We start from the raw sequence: 20,105 nt of genomic DNA, 5'->3' as shown, positions 1-20,105 counted from the left end.
ATTATTATTAGTATATGATATGTTTCAAAATATTGTACATTATAACACATATTGCATGTATATATCCAAACAATTACTTAATAAGAAATTGTGAGCGTGTTGAGAATTGAACACGAGACCTTAGGGTTGGAACCATATATCCTTTACCATTGCACTATCAAATGCATCTCTAGATAATGGATATTAAACCCGGTCTTTGCTTCAACAGAAGCTACAACCCACATATATTTTCAGATAACGGAAAAGCAGATTCTTTTCTTCGTGCCTCATTTGTCAGATTCTTTCGCACCTTATTCAGTCACCATGTACACAGCAATTTCAAACAAAAACAAATTCCAATTTGGAAATGCACGCAGTAAGTTAAGAAATTTCACTTTGGAAATGCACGCAGTAAGTTAAGAAATTCCAATTTGAAAATGCATGCAGTAAGTAGCACATTTGTTTTGTGTTTTTTCACACACAAAGTTATCAATAATAAGCCAGAAGCAACACATTGTATGCGTGGTTCACACAAACGCAATCTCACATCACAGGAGCCACATGAGCTGCACCTGCACCTACTCTGCCGTTTCATCCGAAACCCGTGACACGACGTCCACGTAGGCATCCGTGGGGCCCACCTCCCAGTCCACGTCATCGCCCCAACCTCCCCGTTTGAAATCCTCCTTCCCCGCGCGCGCCGCCGTTCCGTCCTCGCGTCACCCTCCCACTCGCTTCGACTCCGCGGCGGCGTGATCCGCGTCGAGCCCGAGCACAGCGCGGCGGAGGAGGCGGCGGGTTCTCGTCTTCTCGATCGAGGTGGGGGACGCCGCATGCGGGGTTAATTTGGTTATGTTTGATCTGGTTCGTTTTGGTGGATTTTGGTGTGTGCGTGCCAGGTGTTTGACGGAATTCCGCAATGCCGAGTGGAGGGAGGCGGCTGCCGCCGTGGATGTCGCCGAGGGGGGCCGCGCCGAGGTGGAGCCCCTGCACACCTGCGGGCGCCACGCCGCCCGGTGAGCGTCGGGTGCTTGTCCCACGTGACGCCCCCAGCGAGCGGCGGTGGCGGGTGTTACGGCTACCGCGTCACGCCGCCGACGAGCGGCGGGTGTTCCCGGCCACCTAGGGCGCCGCCGTCGTCGGTGGATTCGCCCTACGTGCGGGCGAAGCAGGCTCAGGTAATTGGAAGCAACCCATCATGTGGACGATGCAATTTCGTTTACTCTGGAGATAGATAGGCTGCAAATTCGGTGACTTAAGCATTCTCAGTATGTTGACTGTGTGTGCTAGATTAATTTAGCTAATGAGTAGTTTGTAAGGGAGCAGGAAGGGCAAAAGCATTTTGTGGCTTTTTTTAGTTACAGACTTACAGTATCTTCCATTGATTCATGATATGTTTGAAATGAATTTAGGATATCCTGGGGCAAAAACTTTACAAAAAGCGATGGGATTGGCATCGTTTTGGTGTGAAGCTTTTCTTGCTTATTAGCATTTTGCTTAGTTTCTGCTTTCTAGAACTCTGTAATCTGAACGTGTTTCCAGTAATGGAAAGGGGAAGCTCTGCTTCTCTGTTTTCAAAAAAAAAAAAAACACTTTTAATTGAACCAGAAGAGAGAATACGAAGGTAGTTTCCATGAACAGACAAAACTACTTCTGGGCTTCTTTAACAAAACCAGTATTAGTGTAAATCTTAAAGTGACATGGAAGTTGTGTTCTCATGACTAGGTTCCCTTGTTACCAGAAATCTATTGTACCAAAAGATTGAACAGACCATCTCAAAAAAGATTGAATAGACACCAGCCACACTACTTGGGTTGCCACTATGCATGCTATTCTAACTAGTAACTGTAGTGGGTATTAATTTTTCCCTTAAGTGTTGCTTCAACATATTCATGCTAAATAATTCAGTACATGTTACTTGCATTTTTGCAAAGTGACGGCGTTTCTTTTTCTATAGCTCTTTCAGTCTTGTGAACGAAAATGCATGTAATAATCCTGAATCTAGAAATTTTCATAAGCTAGATCTGTGAGGTTTTTGTTTTCTCGTCTTGTTTTATCTGCAGGTGATTGAAAAGGACCCAAACAAGGCAGTTCCATTGTTCTGGGCGGCTATAAACAGTGGTGATCGAATTGAGAGCGCACTGAAGGATATGGCTACTGTACTGAAACAAGCAAATTGAGCTGAAGAGGCTATTGAGGCAATAAGATCCTTTCATGATCGTTGCCCAAATGAAGCTTAGAAATCTCTTGACAATATTCTTCTTGACCTATACAAGGTATATTGGCCTGTAAACCAAGAACCTACGAGCTAAATCTTTCTATTGTAAAGAAATTCTGTGATTTGGTAGGTCTATAGCAGTAGATCCTAAACACATCTAAATTGCTGCACTGATGACATGTTAATTTTAGATGAAGATGTGACCATTTCTGTTCTGATACTAGTCATTTTAATGTGAAACCAGAAATGCGACAGGACAAAAGAGCAGATTGAAATGCTGACATTGAAGTTGATATTTGTTGATGAGGAGCTAGCTTCTGGCCGGTGGAAAACTAAGTTGTCTAAATCTCATGGAAGAGTAGTTTATTTGTCTCTCAGGGATGAAAAAGCATGGTATTTAAAATCTTTCATACATTGTTATTCAACCAGTAAACATATCATTCTGATGCTCTTATTTGTCTTGAAGGTTGTTGGGTAACCTTGCCTGGGCTCATATGCAGTCTGAAAATTATGATGGGGCCGAAATGCTCTACAGGTATACTTTTGAGTCTAGTTCTCTTGCTATTCTTCTACCATTAGCCTCTTTGCAACATAAAAGTGTTACCTTAAAAGTTCGTTGAAAACAGAGTTACATTAAAATAATCTGCTCGCCTTTTTTTTCTCATCTACTAAATAGAACTGAATATGGACGTACATACATACCACGTCACCACCACACGTAAACACCACATTTGTAAAAGTTCAGGAGGCATTTAACGAAGGTTGAGTGATCGACAAATAGATTTCTGAATGTTATAATACTCGTAAAATATATATTAGCGTGTGAGTGAATATAGTACTAGAATTTAAATGTCATGGCTTAAGTCGTGCCCTTGTCACATGCTTCAAACATAATCTCCTCACCCTTTTTTTTCTCATCACTTGTACCCCATGCTTTGAGTGGATGCTCATTGCGACTTTGGAGAAAGAGATTTAGTAACAAAGTGGGAATATATGTGCATGTGGGCTTGACATTTTGACAATTATTAACTCTCTTCCAAACTCAAAGCCGCTGGGGTAAATTATGTGAAGCTTAACAGTTGAAAATACAAATGTTTCTGATATACGACCTATACTTTTGTTTTAAAAATAAAATTTTGTTTTGCTTTTGCATCCATATGTAGCATCTACGTGATATAGCCTAGACCAAAACCATATACGATCGATGGAACAACTTTTTCTCATTAATTTTTTCCCCTTAACTATCATATTACCTATGTGTTGCAAAAAAAAAAGTAGAATGTCATCAATCCATTTTACTATCACTTATATACATACATCTCTTTAATTTATGTTTATACCTTTGATCTGATAAGTGAAGCCTTTGACCCAGGCACTTTTTTTTTATCGTTAAAAACGGTAGGGAGTTTGTGGGTGTAGGGGGAAATTCACCGCCCACGTCCACCACTAGTTTTTTTGAAAGAAGAATAAAGTAATGCGGTAATTTCTTCACTTCAACAGCAAATATTCAGACTTCTCTTAGTAACCTGAATAATACAATGAATAGATTTTTGTTCATAGTTAAACAACACCATCGCCCACATTTCTGGTTCATCCCAACAAACAATTAACCCCCTGATCTTAAAAAGAACTTGGCCTCTCTAGAAGGCTATCAAAAGGCACAACAAACACTGGTCCAGCTGGGGATCTATCAAAGCCCTGCATTATTTGTTAAAATCACGGGGCCATGCATGTCTATCGATTCCAAGCACAAGATCGTGACGACGAACAATTGTTTTCCCCTGCTTTGCTTTATTCGTCGTATCCATCCATCTTTCTACTAGCAAATCTTTATTTTTTTTCTCTCTGACTCTGTCTTCTTTACTCATCGCTCTCTGTTGTTTAAGCGGCAAATGTCACGAGGATGCTGCACACTTTAGGCTTTTATTAAAGTGACCACTGTCACAGTGCCATTAATTGGTTTTAATCTTTTTTTTTTGGGTTGCCTGCTTTCTCACCACCTGAACCAGCGGTCCGGCTTTTATTCGCCTTCTTTTCATAGCCTCACTGGCCTGCTCTGCTCCTGCCTCTCTTTACCTTACACAGCTTGTTTAATGATGCACTTAATTAGGGAAGACATGATTGCTGATAGACTGCATCTAGTGATAGAAAAATTAAATATAATTAAATTGCCATACGTTTAAGGTGCACTGTACAGGCTTTAAAAGCATGTACAATATTAGCTTGGATAATTTCTGTCTCTATTGTGCTTCTCATTATATATGGATTGTACTGAAAGAATTATTGCAATAATATGTCTCATGAGTCATGTGTCATCTAATAAAACGAATATGATGTGTACATATATTGTATGGTAAGTTGCGTCCAAGATGTCTGTTCATCAAGAGATGTCTCTCTCTCTCCCTCCCCTCCTGCTTTCCCTCTATCTTAGGAATGGCTGTGCTTTAAGACGACTCGTTTATTATCTTCTTCCATGCTCTGAGACATTGGTATAGACTTCCTGCATCTTTAATGCCACACCATCTCATTGTTTACTTCCACGTTAAGTTACTCTTTCTTGCATATTGTGCTTCCAAATTGATACTTTATGGTGCTTTAATTTAGGATAATGCTAGTATTTTCAGTCAACAAACACTTCCCGAATTCACATTTGCTTTTAATGTTTAAAGCTGGAAAAAACAACACATTTTTCTTGTGGATGTCATTTGATTAAGTCCATATCAAATGATCCCAAATATTTAATAAGGGTCATGCCAATGAAAATTATTGACGTTGATACGACAGAGTAGCGGAGTATATGGTATTGTTTGTCAGGTTTTAAAATTATGAAAATTATTTAATAAGGCCTTTTTTTATCCGAACAAGCTAGCGCCAATTTCGGTGAATAAAGATAAAGTAAAATTTATACACATATGGTAATAAAGACTTTTCTACAGAAGAAAGGAAGAGATGAGCGCCTAAGGTAGTCCAGGATAATCACCTTGCCACTGCCAGTGTCCAAGTTCAAGTTCTTGTCTCTTCTTTAATTTTTGCTATGATAGCTAGCGTTGAGAGTTATTTATGTTGGAAAACTATTTGGCTTCTCTCTTTCTAGATCTCCCACGAGGTAAGGACAATATTAGCACTTGCTTAGGCACTCCTTCCACATTTGACGGCCCTTCCCACCACTCGTGCACGGTCATGCATTCTCGTCTTCCAAGATGACGGGTCTAGTGACCTGAATGCTGTCCAGGCAGCAAGCATGCTCCATAATTCCATATCCTTTCCTACAACTGGCGAGGAGGTGGTAGCCTAGTAGGATGTCTCATGTTCATGCCGGCATAGCGAGCAAAAGGTGTTGTTAGGCAAATATCCATACTTTGTTTTGCATAACTAGCCATGTAAAGGACTTGCATTTCTTCAGTGCCCATGCATGGCTTCCATATTAGCATCTCGAACTTTATTTGGACCGAGCCAAAGAATTGGGCATTTTAGGTGGAGGCTGCCAAGTATTCACCGTGATTTATGAGTTTCCATGTTATCTGGTCTTCCTTTCCTTCGGCAAAATGAACCTGTTGCACAACATTCCATATGGTGATGAGTTGATCCATGAGGTCGACTGTCATGCCGCCGTTTATTAGCAGGTCAAGGTCTTGCAGCCAGACATATTTTCTTTTAAGGTTTGAACAATGTTTTTCCTTGACGTTTCTCTCCCTACCCAATTTGTAGCTAGTTTTCTTAATTCATGGGACAAATTTGGACTCAAATTAAGAGTACGACTATACAAGGTCCAAAAGAATTTACCTCTGATTTATTTGTATATTTTTTTCCTACCAAACACTCCAACCATGTGTGTTAGAATGTGCTAGAGCTAGCACGCACACGAGTGTCAAACTTATCCCCCATTAGTCCTCTACTTTATTTATTCTAGAGATAGGCTATAAAATAATAAGCAATCGATCCCAGTATCCCTGCAAGTGACTTGTTTTCTCCACTTTCCCCCTGCAACTTAACTCTATATATACAAAACACTCATCACAAGTCAATTTCTCTTCCATCACCCCACTTCCCTCTTTGTTTCTTTTGATTTCTTATGGCTGACTCAAACTTCTCATACCTACTACTCCCTCCGTCCTATAATATAAGAGATTTTAAGTTTTTACGTAACGTTTGAAACTCGTCTTATTCAAAAAATTTTAAAATTATTATTTATTTTATTTGTGACTTACTTTATTATCTACCGTACTTTAAGCATAACTTTTCATTTTTTATATTTGCAAAAAAAAATGAATAAGACGAGTGGTCAAACGTTTTAAGTGAAAACTCAAAATCCCTTATATTGTGGGACGGAGAGAGTAGCTAGTAAGCGTTCAACGTTGATCGCTGGAAGTGCGTCAATACAAAAGGCTAAGATCAGAGAAACACACCACATCTACGAGTATCTTCCTAATCCATATCTTGATGAAATGTGATGGTAGTCACTTGTCGCCGCAGCTGAGGTGTTAAGGATGCCAAATTGGTGCTGCCACTACTGCTGAAGGCCTTGTGTTGGCCGTGCCTCCTACCGGCGCCGTTCATCTGCTCCGATTCCAATGAGACGATGTCTCTATATCAAAAAACTGGAAACCAAGAGCTCATGTAAACAGATTGAGATATCGATCAATCGAAATATTTAAGGCAAATTTCCTGTGTAGGATGCCATGTTGGAGATTTACTAGGGCACGAGATATTGAAGGGAAATATGGAAGAGAAATTGACTTGTGGGAGCGTTAATTATATACTCCCTCCGTCCCGTAATGTTGCAATCTAGAATGGGATGAGACCCATTCTAGAACTACGAATCTGGACATACCTCATTATGGGACGGAGGGAGTACAAAGTTAAGTTGTAAGGAAAAGCGTGACAACAAATGATTTATAGGGGTATTTAATGTTTATATAATTACTTAGTGTTTATATTTAGTAGTACAATATATTATCAGACCTTTTAAAACTTTGATAGTCAATTTTGTATTAGAATAATATTATAAAATCTAATAGATTTAGGATACTATGATTGTACTCTTCAGGGCAAATCCATGCATATATTCATGATTCTTGGCCAAAATATGAAAAAAAATATGCAGTACAGATAAGTATAAAAAAAATACATGTATATAGGAGTACACAAACACATGTATGACATGCTTTTTATATTATGCAAGCATACGTCATGGGTCGTACAAGCTCAAATAAATAACAGCCAAGAAAACATCGTGGACGCGACAAACAGCAAAGAGTTTCTAGTGCGATTACGCACAGCATGGATCCTGTTTCAATCCACTTGAGTTGAAATTCGTCACAAAAGCTTCGCCCCAAAGGCACCATTACATCGTGCTGTCCACTGCATTACATCATTGATGTATTTGATGTAGATGTGTAGTAATTTTGCTGAGAGTAACTAGCAGCCCATAAGAAAAAAACAATCATCACACAAGCAAAATCACCTTTTAACACTCCAGGAAATGCCATTGAACAAAGAATAATTTAGGTGAAACATTTTGCTGGGAACTTGTTGAGGACATTTTTTTTTTAGCCCCCCCCCCCCCCCCCCCAACAAGTTTCCTCTTGTTACAGTGAAAGTGTGTAGCTGCCCTTGCAAAAGTTGCAATCTGGTCCAGCCCTGCCCTGGCCCCAATCTTAGCTAGCCAAGAGCCCCAAGATTCCAACCTAACTCTAATAATTTGATTCCAAGAAAGCAACATCCATCCAACCCATCACCCAAGACCTCCCATCAACATTCACTCTCAAAAATCACCATCTAAACTTTAAGATTAATAGCATTATGAACACTTCGAAATACCACCAAATTTTTAAACCCCCTCCCAAATCCACCCAAATATTTTTTTTACACTCCAGCCCTTTAACCGTGGTAGTGTGCGTGTGTGTGTGGTGACCACTCTGACTTGGCGGCGCTCATCATGTCCACGTAAATGCCATCGGGCTCGCCACGCTGTGCTTGCCGTCCGACCAGACGAGGCGGCCGAATCCGGCGGTGCCCGACGGCTGCGACTTCGCCGTGAAGCTCACCGTGTAGCTCTTCTTCTCGCCGGCCGACGTGAACGCCAGCTCGGTCGGCTCCACGGCCACGGCCACGCCAGGCATGGCGGCCGCGCTCACCTTGTACGTCCCCGCCGCGCCGACGTTGGTGAGCGTGCGCCTGTGCGTCACCGTCGTCGCCGCCGCGCCGGAGCTCTCCGCCGCCTGGCTGCTCGCCGTCGAGTACGCCACGGCGAAGGACGGGTAGTTGAGGTTGTACACGGAGTAGGCCTTGCCCTCCGTGCAGCCGTAGCTCTTGCTCCGCGCCACGGCGGCGATCATGGTGGACGTGTAGTTGAGCGCGCAGAGGAAGTCGACGTAGTCGGCGGTGCCGAGGTCGTAGACGAGTCCCGGGTCGACGGCGCTGGCCGGGTCGACGTGGCCGGCGCCGTAGTCGAACGGCGTGGCGGGCGCGCCGGTCGCCGCGTCGAGGAGCGGGTTGGCGTCGCCGGCGCCGGCGTAGGTGGAGTAGGCGGTGGTCATGAGCGCCGACCGCACGGCGGCGGGGCTCCACTCCGGGTGCGCGCTCCTCAGCAGCGCGGCGAGGCCGCTCACGTGCGGGCACGACATGGACGTGCCGGAGATGATGTTGAAGGCGACGCGGCGCGTGTCGGCGGCGATCCCCGTCGGCCCAGCCTTGCCGGTCCACGCCGCGAGGATGTTCACCCCCGGCGCGATGATGTCCGGCTTCAGGATCTCCGGCGTCAGCATGTTGGGCCCGCGCGACGAGAACGCGGCGACCACCGGCGACGGGCGCACGTCCACCTGCGTCCCGGCGACCACGATGGTGGCCGTGGGGCTCGGGTCGGAGGCCACGTACGCCTTTATTGCGGCGCCTTCCTTCGCGCCCACGCCCGCGGCGGGGAGGAGGTGCGCGTCGGCGACGAGCTCCTCGCCGTTGGTGGCGGTGTTGGAGAGCACCATGCCCGCGCCGCCGGCGTCGCGCACGACGAAGCCCTTCTGGACCCGCGCGCTGACGCCGCGGTCGCAGACGACGATCTTGCCGGCCACCTTCTCCGGCGTGAGCGTCCCTGGCATGCAGAGGTTGCCCGCCGTGGAGTTGGAGGCGTTGGCGGCGTAGACGATGGGGAGCGGGGTGGAGGGGAGGGCCTTCCCGGCGTAGAGGGAGACGCCGGTGTAGTTCTTGCCGTTGCCAAGCGAGACGTACGCCGGGAAGTCGCGGTCGAGCGTCCCCGCGCCCACGGTGGTGATCCATGGCGCCACGTTCGACAGCGTGGACGTGCCGGGCCCGGCGTTCCCCGCGGAGCAGGACACCAGGACGTTCTGCTCCATCGCCGCGAACGCGCCGATCGCGACGCTGTCGCGCGCGTAGTCGGCGGCGCCGCCACCGAGCGAGAGCGAGAGCACGCCGCACCCGTCGGCGACGGCGGCGTCCATCCCGGCGAGGATGTCGGAGCTGAAGCAGCCGCCGAGCCAGCACACCTTGTACACGGCGACGCGCGCCCTGGGCGCCATGCCGCGCGCCGTGCCGGACGCGAACCCCAGCAGGCTGGCGCCGGAGACGGCGGCGCCGGCGGCCGTGGACGACGTGTGCGTGCCGTGTCCGTCGTCGTCGCGCGGGGAGCGCGACTCCCTGGTGGTGTCCATGGGCCCCATCGCCGCCTCGTACCCACGGTTGAAGAACCGCGCGCCGACGAGCTTCCGGTTGCAGGCGGAGGAGTTGAACCCCGTCCCGGCCATGCACTCCCCCTTCCACCACGACGGCACCTCGCCGAGGCCCGCGTCGTCGTAGCTCCTGCTCTCCGGCCACACCCCGGTGTCGAGCACCCCGACGACGACGTCCCCCGCCGTGCCGGACTGCGGGAACAGCCCGTCGTTCCCGGCGATCCCCAGGAACTCCGGCGTCCGCGTGGTGTGCAGCTCGTACCTCGCCTCCGGGTTGACGGCGAGCACCCCGTCCATGGCCGCCATGTCGCGCGCCTCCCGCGCGGTGAGCCGCGCGGAGAAGCCGTGGAGCACGGTGTCGTACGCGTACAGCATCTTCCCGGCGCCGGACACGGAGCGCAGCGACGCGCCGTACCACTCGCCGTGGTCGTCCCCGTACTCCGCCGGCATCGCCGACTTCGCCATGTGGACGATGTACGTCGCCCTCTCCTCCGCCGCCACAACCACCGCCGCCATCGCCACCGCCACCGCCACCAGCAGCAGCCTCATCATGGCCGTCGTGTAAATTGCAGTGGTAGATGACGAAGCTAGCGAGCACAGAGCCACTACAACGACGTGTACATATTTATACACAAAAACTTAGAGAGAGTGAGTGAGTATTGGGAGAGTGGAAGGAAGAGTGTGAGCGAAAGAGGGACGGTTGGTGCGTGCAAGCTTAATTAAGCCCGGAAAGAGCAAGAAAATCAATATAAAAGAAAGAGAGAAATGTGAGACGAAGTATTGTTGTTTGTGTGGTTAAGCGATGGCTTACGGGTAATTAAACCAAGGGAAAGGGAGATAAAAGAGAGCGGAAACCGCATGGTCACATGGATTTGTTTTCTTCCCTAACTTTGGGACTTTTGTGCTGTCTGTTGCTTGCTTTTTCGTGAAATTCAGAGTACGCAGTACGTATGGCCCGGCCCCCCCGTGCTGTTAATCTGTCGGGCTGCCTGGCCCTGGCCCTGGCCATCTCCATGGCCAAGCATATGCAATGCACTGCTGCAGTGCAGATTCTTCAGATTTCGGAGTAGCCTCAGCTGTTACCAAAGCGTAGCTTTAGCTAAGATAAGATTTAAGCCGTGGATCGTGTGTCTCGCTCTTCTGAGTCTCCACTGGATCGACGGTGTGTGACTCTGTGCAGTGCTTCGGTAGCTTTCCTGCTTCAAGCCCACACACAATATAATGACACATTGACAGTTTGACAGATGCGGCCGCATGTAGCATATCGTACTATATTGTTGCGCTCGATTCCACCTCTTCTCTCTCCCTTGCATGATTGATGGTAATGGTATAGTGCGATGATTCTTTGGCATAATTAATTAAGCTTGGCAATTTGAGTCGGCAAATGGATTCTGAAAAGGTGGACGAAATGATGATCTTCTGGAACCAAATTGTTCCCTGTTACTAATGCGTGCTTGTGGCCATGGCGAATCTGTTCTCTCATTAATCAGATATGGCTTTCACCATCGAATTTCATTGTCTTTGATTTATGCCCCCATTTCGGTCTGTGTTAAGGAGCCGTACTTATATACGTGTACTTAATTACATATGCGTACATGATGGTGTGTGTACGTCTTTAATTCATACAATCATGCCAATTTTTCTATTTAGCTAGCTATGGCCTTATTCCCTTTTCTTTGTGCTCATTCCGAATTGTTTCTTACCAACCGTGCACATGTACGCATAACCCGAAACGAAAGACAATTGCAACATCAAAAGAACGATGGAAAATGGGAGATTTTAGAAAGGTGCACACAAAGGTGAGCCATGAGGTTACTCAAACGACCTCTTAATTTGCAGATATAAAATCATCAGAGGGATAAATCCAATATCATACCATTGTTTATCTGCTATGCTTGACGTGATGATGCAACTAACCCTGTGGGACTTCTCCCAGTAGCTAGCAGAATCGATGGATTTGGATAATGTGATAGGCAGGGTAAGAGAAAGAATCCAGTCAGCAGCTGCAACAATCAGCATGGAATCTATCGAAACTAGAAAAACCTGACAAGACCGTGAGCTATGTATCCCATCCCCCATTTATACATAGAACACACTCGGGTGTGCTTTTTTTTATAATGACTGTTTAATTCACCGGCATGCATTCCAAGCTTATAAACGATTTTTTAATAAAAATATATATTATTTTTTAAAATAATATTTTAATTTATTTTTCGATTTCATAATAAGCTAATGAGAAAAAAATCAGCAAATCTCACGTTTTATGGTTAAAGTAGTATAAAACACCACACATTATGACCGATGACACATAATCTCAACTATTATGGTTTTAAAGTTTCACAAAGCCAGACTCCTATATATATTTGATAAATATTTATTTAAAATTTTAAAGCATAGAATGTATATGAAACTTTTAGTTATTGATTATCGGTTTAACTCTTCGCTATTTAAAAAAAATATTTTAGATATACTAAAATTAATTGAAAATTTGAAATTTTAATAAAAGTGGAGCTTTATAAAACATTTACATCATAAAACTTGTAGTTATGTGCCAAAAATTATAATACCCGTGGTTTTACGAAACTTTGACTATAAAACGTGGTTTATGAAATTTACTCTGAGTTAATTCGCTTCATTGTACTATGGATAGTTATCACAAAATCATTTAACTATTTAGCCAATTAACTATTAAAAGATGCATGTTATTTATACTATTAGCAAAGAATACGTGGGCTTACTACATCAACACAATATTTATACTTAGGGGGTGTTTAATTAGATCCAGGGGTGTAAAGTTTTAGCGTGTCATATCGGGTATTATATAGGGTGTCGAATGGGGTGTTCGGACACTACCAAAAAAAACTTATTACAGAATCCGTCAGTAAATCACGAGACGAATTTATTAAACCTAATTAATCCGTCATTAGCAAATGTTTATTTTAGCACCACATTATTAAATCATGGAGCAATTAGGCTTAAAAGATTCGTCTCACAAATTAGTCGTAATCTGTGCAATTAGTTATTTTTTAAGCCTAAAATTTAATAATATATATAGGTGTTCAAATGTTCGATGTGATAGGGTGAAAAATTTTGAGGTGTGATCTAAATAGGGCCTTAAATATGTGCATTCATCGTCTAATACAATGGATGACTTGACGGTTTGCATGATAGATGGCCAGTTTTAGTAAAACTAGTCCATTTTTTTTATGTTATATTGGTATACAGATGCCAATCCAACTCTCTATATTTTACATGCATATTTTTCTTCTACCTTCTAAAACAACAATTTGTAGGGTGTCAGAGCAATTGCCTTACTGACATTGAGGCTGAGTTTGATTCAGCTACTTAGTAGCTATTCTATTTCCTCAGTTTTTATAAGGGCATGCTTCCTAAATTCCTAGACGATGTGTTTCGTGCAAAAACATTATATATAAAATGTTTTAAATAAATCAAATAAATTCAGTTTTCAAGATTATACTCCCTGTTGGTATTTCTTAACGACATTACTAGAAATATAATCCCTAGAAATGGCATAGAAATACTCCTGGTATATTATGGTTACAGAGTTCATCTGCAAGCGCACGGATATACCATTGTAGCATTTCACCCGAGAGTATTCCAAGGGTATCGTATTTATTTTATCCCGTGGAAGATCATGTAGAGAGAAATCAACTAATAATTTATATATTACATGTGATAATTATATCCTAAGCAGGGGTTAAGATAATCTAAGGGTAGAGTGACACACAAGCATTACTACTCATTCTCATAATATATTATCTGAGCTAAGTGGAAAAGAAAAGAGAAAGAAAATCTAATCCTATACTTCTAATATACATAGTATACATACATTCTAGTTAACTGATATACTAGCTAATACCCTCTATCCGATGCCCTCCTGGTACTTCGAGAAGCCACCCCTGACTGCCGAGTTCCTTACGACAGTCCGTCATGACCATACGACCAGGGCTAAATACGGAGGAATACCCTCCCCAGGGAATTAACTTAGGATTATATACCGGCGCGGAGGAATACCCGTACTGAGCTGTCACCAAAAGTGACCCACCTCTCATCCGCAATATATAACCCCAAATAATGATATCCCGTAATCTAGACACCACGTCTAAACTACCAGATACTACTCTAATATCATCGTCATGACATAGAGTAATTGCATAAGCAAACACTATACTCGCACCAAAGCATCTCCCAGATAAGCTAGCCGTATATTCAATATAACATGAACATAATATAAAGTAGGTACTCATATACTTAGAAAGTATTCCAATACCATAAATGTATTTAGAAGAGTATTCTAATAAAAGTACAAAGCTTACAAAAGAGGAAAAGAAAGCTGCTAGAGCCATACCCGAACTCTTCCGACGGCTTTCGGACTCCTGATTTCTACTCTATTCCTATTCCACCAGCTAGATACTACTAAACTAAACTTGAGAGAAATGAGAGAGCTATTGCTTGAGTTGTGTGAGTGAAATGAGAAGGTGAAGTCCTTTTATAGCTGAACTATGACGATTGTGACGGTTGGAATGGTCGGTAATACCCTCCAACCGTCATTGGGGCTTTATATCAACCGTCCAGCCAAAACCTGGATCCAACGGAGGCGAGGGAGGTTCGGCCGAACCTGGGGCCGGCCCAATCTAGCCCAATTTCGGCTGGTGGCCTCCTCCGTTGCTTCACTTCGTAGACTTGTGAATTTTGTCCTAATTCATCGTGTCAATTCTGCGTTCTTGGCCCTTTCATTCATAAGTCTGATTATCGACATCGTCTGATTGATTTATCGTCTATGTTGATGTCGATTCTCCTCCACTTTAGTATCATTCCCTGCAAGAGGTTAGTATACCTAATACTAGTGAAATATTATTATTCTAACATATGTATGCATTGCAATCATTACTAGTTCTCCTCTATTTTGGTAATATTGACGGTCGAAACTGATCGATAACGACCATCAACACTCTCTCTGTTCATGTTTGATCATAGCGTTAAAAAAACAAAACATTCAAAATTGATCAGCCTATTTACCTGTCGCGTCTAGTTTTGTATGCAGATTTCGGCAATGCGGATTTGGGTGTGTTTAGTTCACGCCAAAATTAGAAGTTTGTTTAAAATTGGAACGATGTGATAGAAAAGTTGGAAATTTATATGTGTAGGAAAGTTTTGATGTGATGGAAAAGTTGGAAGTTTGAAGAAAAAGTTTAGAACTAAACTCGGCCTTTATTGCTTCACATGCAAGGATGCGCTAGCTATTCTATTGGCATGCGAAGGCTTTGACCAATCCGTTGCATAAAAATCACATACCCGCTCCGTCAAAAAAAAATCAATCCTAATCATAAATCTAGACACATGTGTGCCCAGATTTGTAACTATGAGGCCATTTTTTAACCCAATGACTAGAATGGTGTCTATAGCATTAAAATAAGAGAGAATCCCTTATATGCCACTAGAATTTGACCAGTTCCCTTATATGCCACTCAAAATTAGCTTCTTCCTTATGTGCCACTAGTTCAAGTTTTTCCACCCTTTTATGCCACTCCCACCACTATAGTGTTAGTTGACTGTTAGTCAAAGGTTAGTTTTTTTCTTAAATGACCAATATGCCCTCTCAACTAAAAAATGTGTAAACTTCAAAAAATCATAACTAATTTATTTTAAATCCTTTTTGAGTGAACAAAATTTTGTCAGAACCAGTGAAAAATGCTCTTTATATTAAAAATATTGTTGGAAAATTGCATGTTTCATGCTTACATTGAAAATTTATTTGTGATGGTGATGGCTAAAATTGCATGTGATGCAGAAAAAATCAATTTTCATATGTTATATCCAATAGCTATATTAGTACTAAAATACCTATTATTGGTTGTATACTAATTCTAAAGGGCAAATACGTCTTTTTACAATAAAGTTAACGGTCAACTGACGGTGGACTGACGGCAATGGCATAAAAGGGAGGAGAAACTTGAACCGGTGGCATAAAAGGGAGAAGCCAATTTAAAGTGGCATATAAGGGAGCCGGTTAATTTAGAGTAGTATATAAGGGATTCTCTCTTAAAATAAATAGGAAAATTAGAACCATGCCATTATAATTTTGCAAAATTTGGGATATGCCATCCTGACCCACATGCCATTGACTCATGTGGGTTCTACATGTTATTGAGATACCGATGGCATATCTCAAACTTTGCAAAATTATAATGGCATGGTTCCAATTTACCATAAATAAATTGCCACCTAGGATGAAAAATGATGTGGCAAGTGAATAAATGAGAAAAGAGAAGGAAATCAGGTCTTGCATGAGACATGGTTTCTGTTATAAACCAACGCGCTTATTAGCGGATCACCGGATCCGTTCCCTGTCCCTCCCACAGCAGTAGAGGTGTGAGATGATGTAGAACACCCGCGCCCATCCCTTTACCCTCAAGAACATTGTAAAAGTATACAATGAACATAGATGTAGGGTGGAGCTCTCTCTTCATTATAGATCTCATCTGGAGTATAAGCTAGCCATTAGCCATAGATGTCACACCCTGCCCCTGTATATATAGGGATCTTAGGAGGAGATAGATCTTATCTCTACTCCGGTTCGGATTGGCCCACAAGAAACTTATCTCTTAGAGATTTATTTTACAACACTCCCCCTTGGACTAATCCGCGACCAACTCATGCCTCATCAACACTCCTACCAAAACCCAATGGGAAAAAGGCTAGGAGAAAGAGTACATAGTTATCGCTCATGCATTGCACGTTGTTGCCTCGTTAAAAACCTTATGTGAGGAACAACAGCTCCACTCACCCAAGGGAAAAGGAGTACAACACTATGGACTAACCGGTCCATATTGTGGGTCATGTTCTCGGGTGCTCTCCCCCTGAACTTAGCAAGCCTCAAGTCTTCTCATCCCAATTCTCCGGACAAGCTTCCGAGAACTAACAGTTGGGAGAAACTAGGTGATCAATCAACTAGATTATCACTCAACTTGAATTGCTACTCACCTCACCTTGCCTCAAGAGTCTGTGAGGTAGCCCACTTGTATTTGGTGTCAGTCAATAAAGACAAATCTTCTTATGATAGGACCTTAGAAATAGGTCTAAGTGATCATCATCGAGTCAATGCCCCGGGCATACTCTTAAGACATTTCAATGTCTTGCAAATGACAATCAACACATAGCACATACTCCCCCTGACAACAACTATTGTCACATGTCATGTTCCCATAGCATTAAACATCTCTCAGATGTATGCGTAGGCAAGAATCCTTCAGATCCTCAAACCATTAGTCTTAAAAGACTTATCTCATTTCACCATTAAAGTAAGAATAGGGAACATAGAGAGTAATGCATTCCATCACTATCATGTACCACAATACCATACTGTTGTGCAACACAATCTGTTTCATCCTTCCAAAGGATTAGGGGATAAATAATTCACAACGGCACGCACCTCCTGGGCATGACCCCATCAAGAACTAAGCCTTGATTATTGCAACTCTCTCTGACAGTATCAACAAAAATTGGGGATCCATAAGATCAACCACAAGTGATGCAGCAACGGGGGTTCCCGATCTTTTGATGAGAGGAGGATAAACTTCGATTTGGGAGAGGACACAACGTTGGCGGTCCGACTACAACTACCACAGGGGTGCTGCGCCTTAGCAACCGGTACACCGACTCCACGTTGTTGCTGTTCTTGTCGTGCCAAGAACAACCTTGAACCTGCAAGCAATCGAAAAACAAGCAAAAACAAGTTGACAAGGAAACAGCTCATAGTACTTGTCAAATGATGAAATTGAAACAAACCAAAGTGGTGTTCTGAATACAAGCATCCGGGTGGTCTAGCCGACACACGCGAGTACAAGGAAGTAGCTGCAGCTAAACTTACATCCAAACAAAACCCAAAATGCAAAATGGTGGCTGCTAGGAGTTTATATAGGTGGAGGAATGACCAGGAGAGGAGGTGGGAGCAAACCCTAGGTTTTGTGGACCTCTAATGGGCTTTAAAGATACAAGGCCCAAGCCCAAGTTTCTAATGTGAAAAACTATTTTCGTCATTCTGACCAGCCTGGGTCAAATCTGATGGTGAGACCACACATAGCTGAAAGTAGAGGACGAGATCTTTCCAACAAGTACTCATTTTCCCCATTTGCCCTCCGGAGAGAAGAGCATTGACTTCATCAAATCAGCGCTGCTAGTGCTGCTTGCGATCTGGTTCCTCTCCCATATTCCTAACAACAAGTAGATCACAACAATAACTTAGTAGCACCCAATTCTGAGAAGAACTTGTATGATTAGCTAGGAATGACTTTACCTGATAATTAAGTTCACGAGCTCGAGCTCTAGTCACTGGTCCTTGCTGTGCAATAGGCGTGGTTGTATCGTTGGAAGGGATGTCCTCATCAACAAGTCTTCCAAAGACATGTTGTAACGATTAGAGTAACTAGCTAGTCTGAAAAACTCAAGCACTGTGGGGGATAACACACAGCCAATAACACCAAGTATACCTTAGCAGGTATTAGAGGACACCACCATTCATACCATCGGGTAGAACAGATATCACGAGTGTACATACTCCAGTGATAATCGTGAGAAGCACATGTGCCTACAGACCCCGTCTGTTTGATCTCATCAGATTTCTCATTGTAATCTTATCGGGTCACAAATGGGTCATCATCCCTCCAAGGGATTACACAATTTTTGATGTGTTCAGACTTACTAATTTTTGTATCTCAGAGGAAAATTCATCAATGAGGTCTCACCCTCAGAGAAAATTCCGTCAATGAGATTTTCTCCCAACGGGAGATGGTACTCTTACCGGAATACCTATTGGTACGAGATTTGCATGCTGCAATTTCACGACGGAGTCTATTCAAGACCTCCTTATGGATTTCCCAAATACGTTAAATGCATATTTAATTTCATGCTATTTTGCCAATACCTTTGTTTAGCAGAACATTCGGCAAGGAGCCACACAAACGTGTGAGGCCGCTCGTGCAAGTGCAGCTTGGATCGCACGAAGGTGGTTGGACTCCATGCCTGCGTGCGAGGTGCGACACAGCCGTTCAGCATCGGCTTTCCTGATGCACGTACGCTTGCTGGCGTCGGTGTCGACCCAACGGACGATGGCCAACACAAGCACGGCGGCGGCTCCACTATCGGCTGCGCTACATGCAATCATACAGGAAAAACACAAAAGATCAATCTGTGATTAACAATCTAATAACGACAATTAGATTGGAACGGCAAGCCGGTGATGGCAGAGCTGCTGATAACGTGTTGTAAACCAACGCGCCTATTAGCAGATCACCGGATCCATTCCCTGTCCCTCCCACAGCAGTAGAGGCGTGAGATGATGTAGAACACCCGCTCCCATCCCTTTACCCTCAAGAACATTGCAGAAGTAGACAATGAACACAGATGTAGGGTGGAGCTCTCTCTTCATTATAGATCTCATCTGTAGTAAAAGCCAGCCATTAGCCATAGATGTCACACCCTGCCTCTGTATATATAGGGGTCTTAGGAGGAGATAGATCTTATCTCTACTCCGGTTCGGATTGGCCCACAAAAAACTTATCTCCTAGAGATTTGTTTCACAACAGTTTCTACACAACATCTAAGACATCATGTGAGATAAGTACCATTAAATTTAAGTATGGAAGAGTAGTGTTTGCATTGAAAGAGTAGTGTCTAGTCCTAGTTTCTTGATGATGTGGAGTTTATGGAAACTATATATCTAGTGTTTTGGGTTGGGACTAGCCTGATAGGGGTTTTTATTGGACGGAGTAGTACATGCCGAAAAGCCCGGGAAAGGAACGATTGCAGAAAATAGACTATTGTCCTGTTTAGGAGAGCTTAAGATTTCGAGAAGCAGCTGGTTGGTAACCAGCTTCTGAGAATCTGGAAAAGCTGGGTTTCCAGCTTCTGGCTTCTAGTTCATTTTCTGGATTTTATAACTACAGCTTCTCAAAATCTGGACCAAAAGCTAGACTATTTAGGGAGCTTCTGGTTCTGGGAGAAGTTGTAGCAGTTAGAAGCTCCCCCAAACAGACCCTATGACGTCTTTTCTTCTCCTTCTTGGTTTTGCTGCCATGAACAAATGCGATGATCAAACATGAACGGGGAGCGTAATAGGTAATATACTTAATTAATCATTTGATAATGACATGTCTCATTTTACGTGAAATAAATTAGCCTAACTCGAATGCACCCTAACACACAAC

The 20,105-nt window shown here is 43.6% G+C and overlaps 1 protein-coding gene and 1 pseudogene across 1 annotated transcript; one reads left to right on the top strand and one right to left on the bottom strand.

Annotated features, from left to right (window-relative positions):
- The first annotated feature begins 754 nt into the window (after positions 1 to 754).
- On the top strand, positions 755 to 7,119 carry LOC9267425 (protein POLLENLESS 3-LIKE 2-like; annotated as a pseudogene).
- Positions 7,120 to 7,657: 538 nt separating this feature from the next.
- LOC4333413 (subtilisin-like protease SBT1.7) lies at positions 7,658 to 10,477 on the bottom strand. Its single transcript, XM_015776081.3, has one exon. The coding sequence runs from the start codon at positions 10,429 to 10,431 to the stop codon at positions 8,134 to 8,136; it is 2,298 nt and encodes a 765-aa protein (XP_015631567.1). The 5' UTR covers positions 10,432 to 10,477; the 3' UTR covers positions 7,658 to 8,133.
- Between the last annotated feature and the right edge of the window lie 9,628 nt (positions 10,478 to 20,105).

Source organism: Oryza sativa, chromosome 3 (genome assembly GCF_034140825.1).
Source record: "Oryza sativa Japonica Group chromosome 3, ASM3414082v1".
Classification (NCBI taxonomy): Eukaryota; Viridiplantae; Streptophyta; class Magnoliopsida; order Poales; family Poaceae; genus Oryza; species Oryza sativa.
The sequence above is the reverse complement of the archived record's forward strand: the minus strand, read 5'-3'. Positions and strand labels throughout refer to the sequence as shown.

Coding starts and splice junctions, on each gene's coding strand:
- LOC4333413 (XM_015776081.3), bottom strand. CDS start 10,431: ATGATGAGGCTGCTGCTGGTGGCGGTGGCGGTGGCGATGGCGGCGGTG.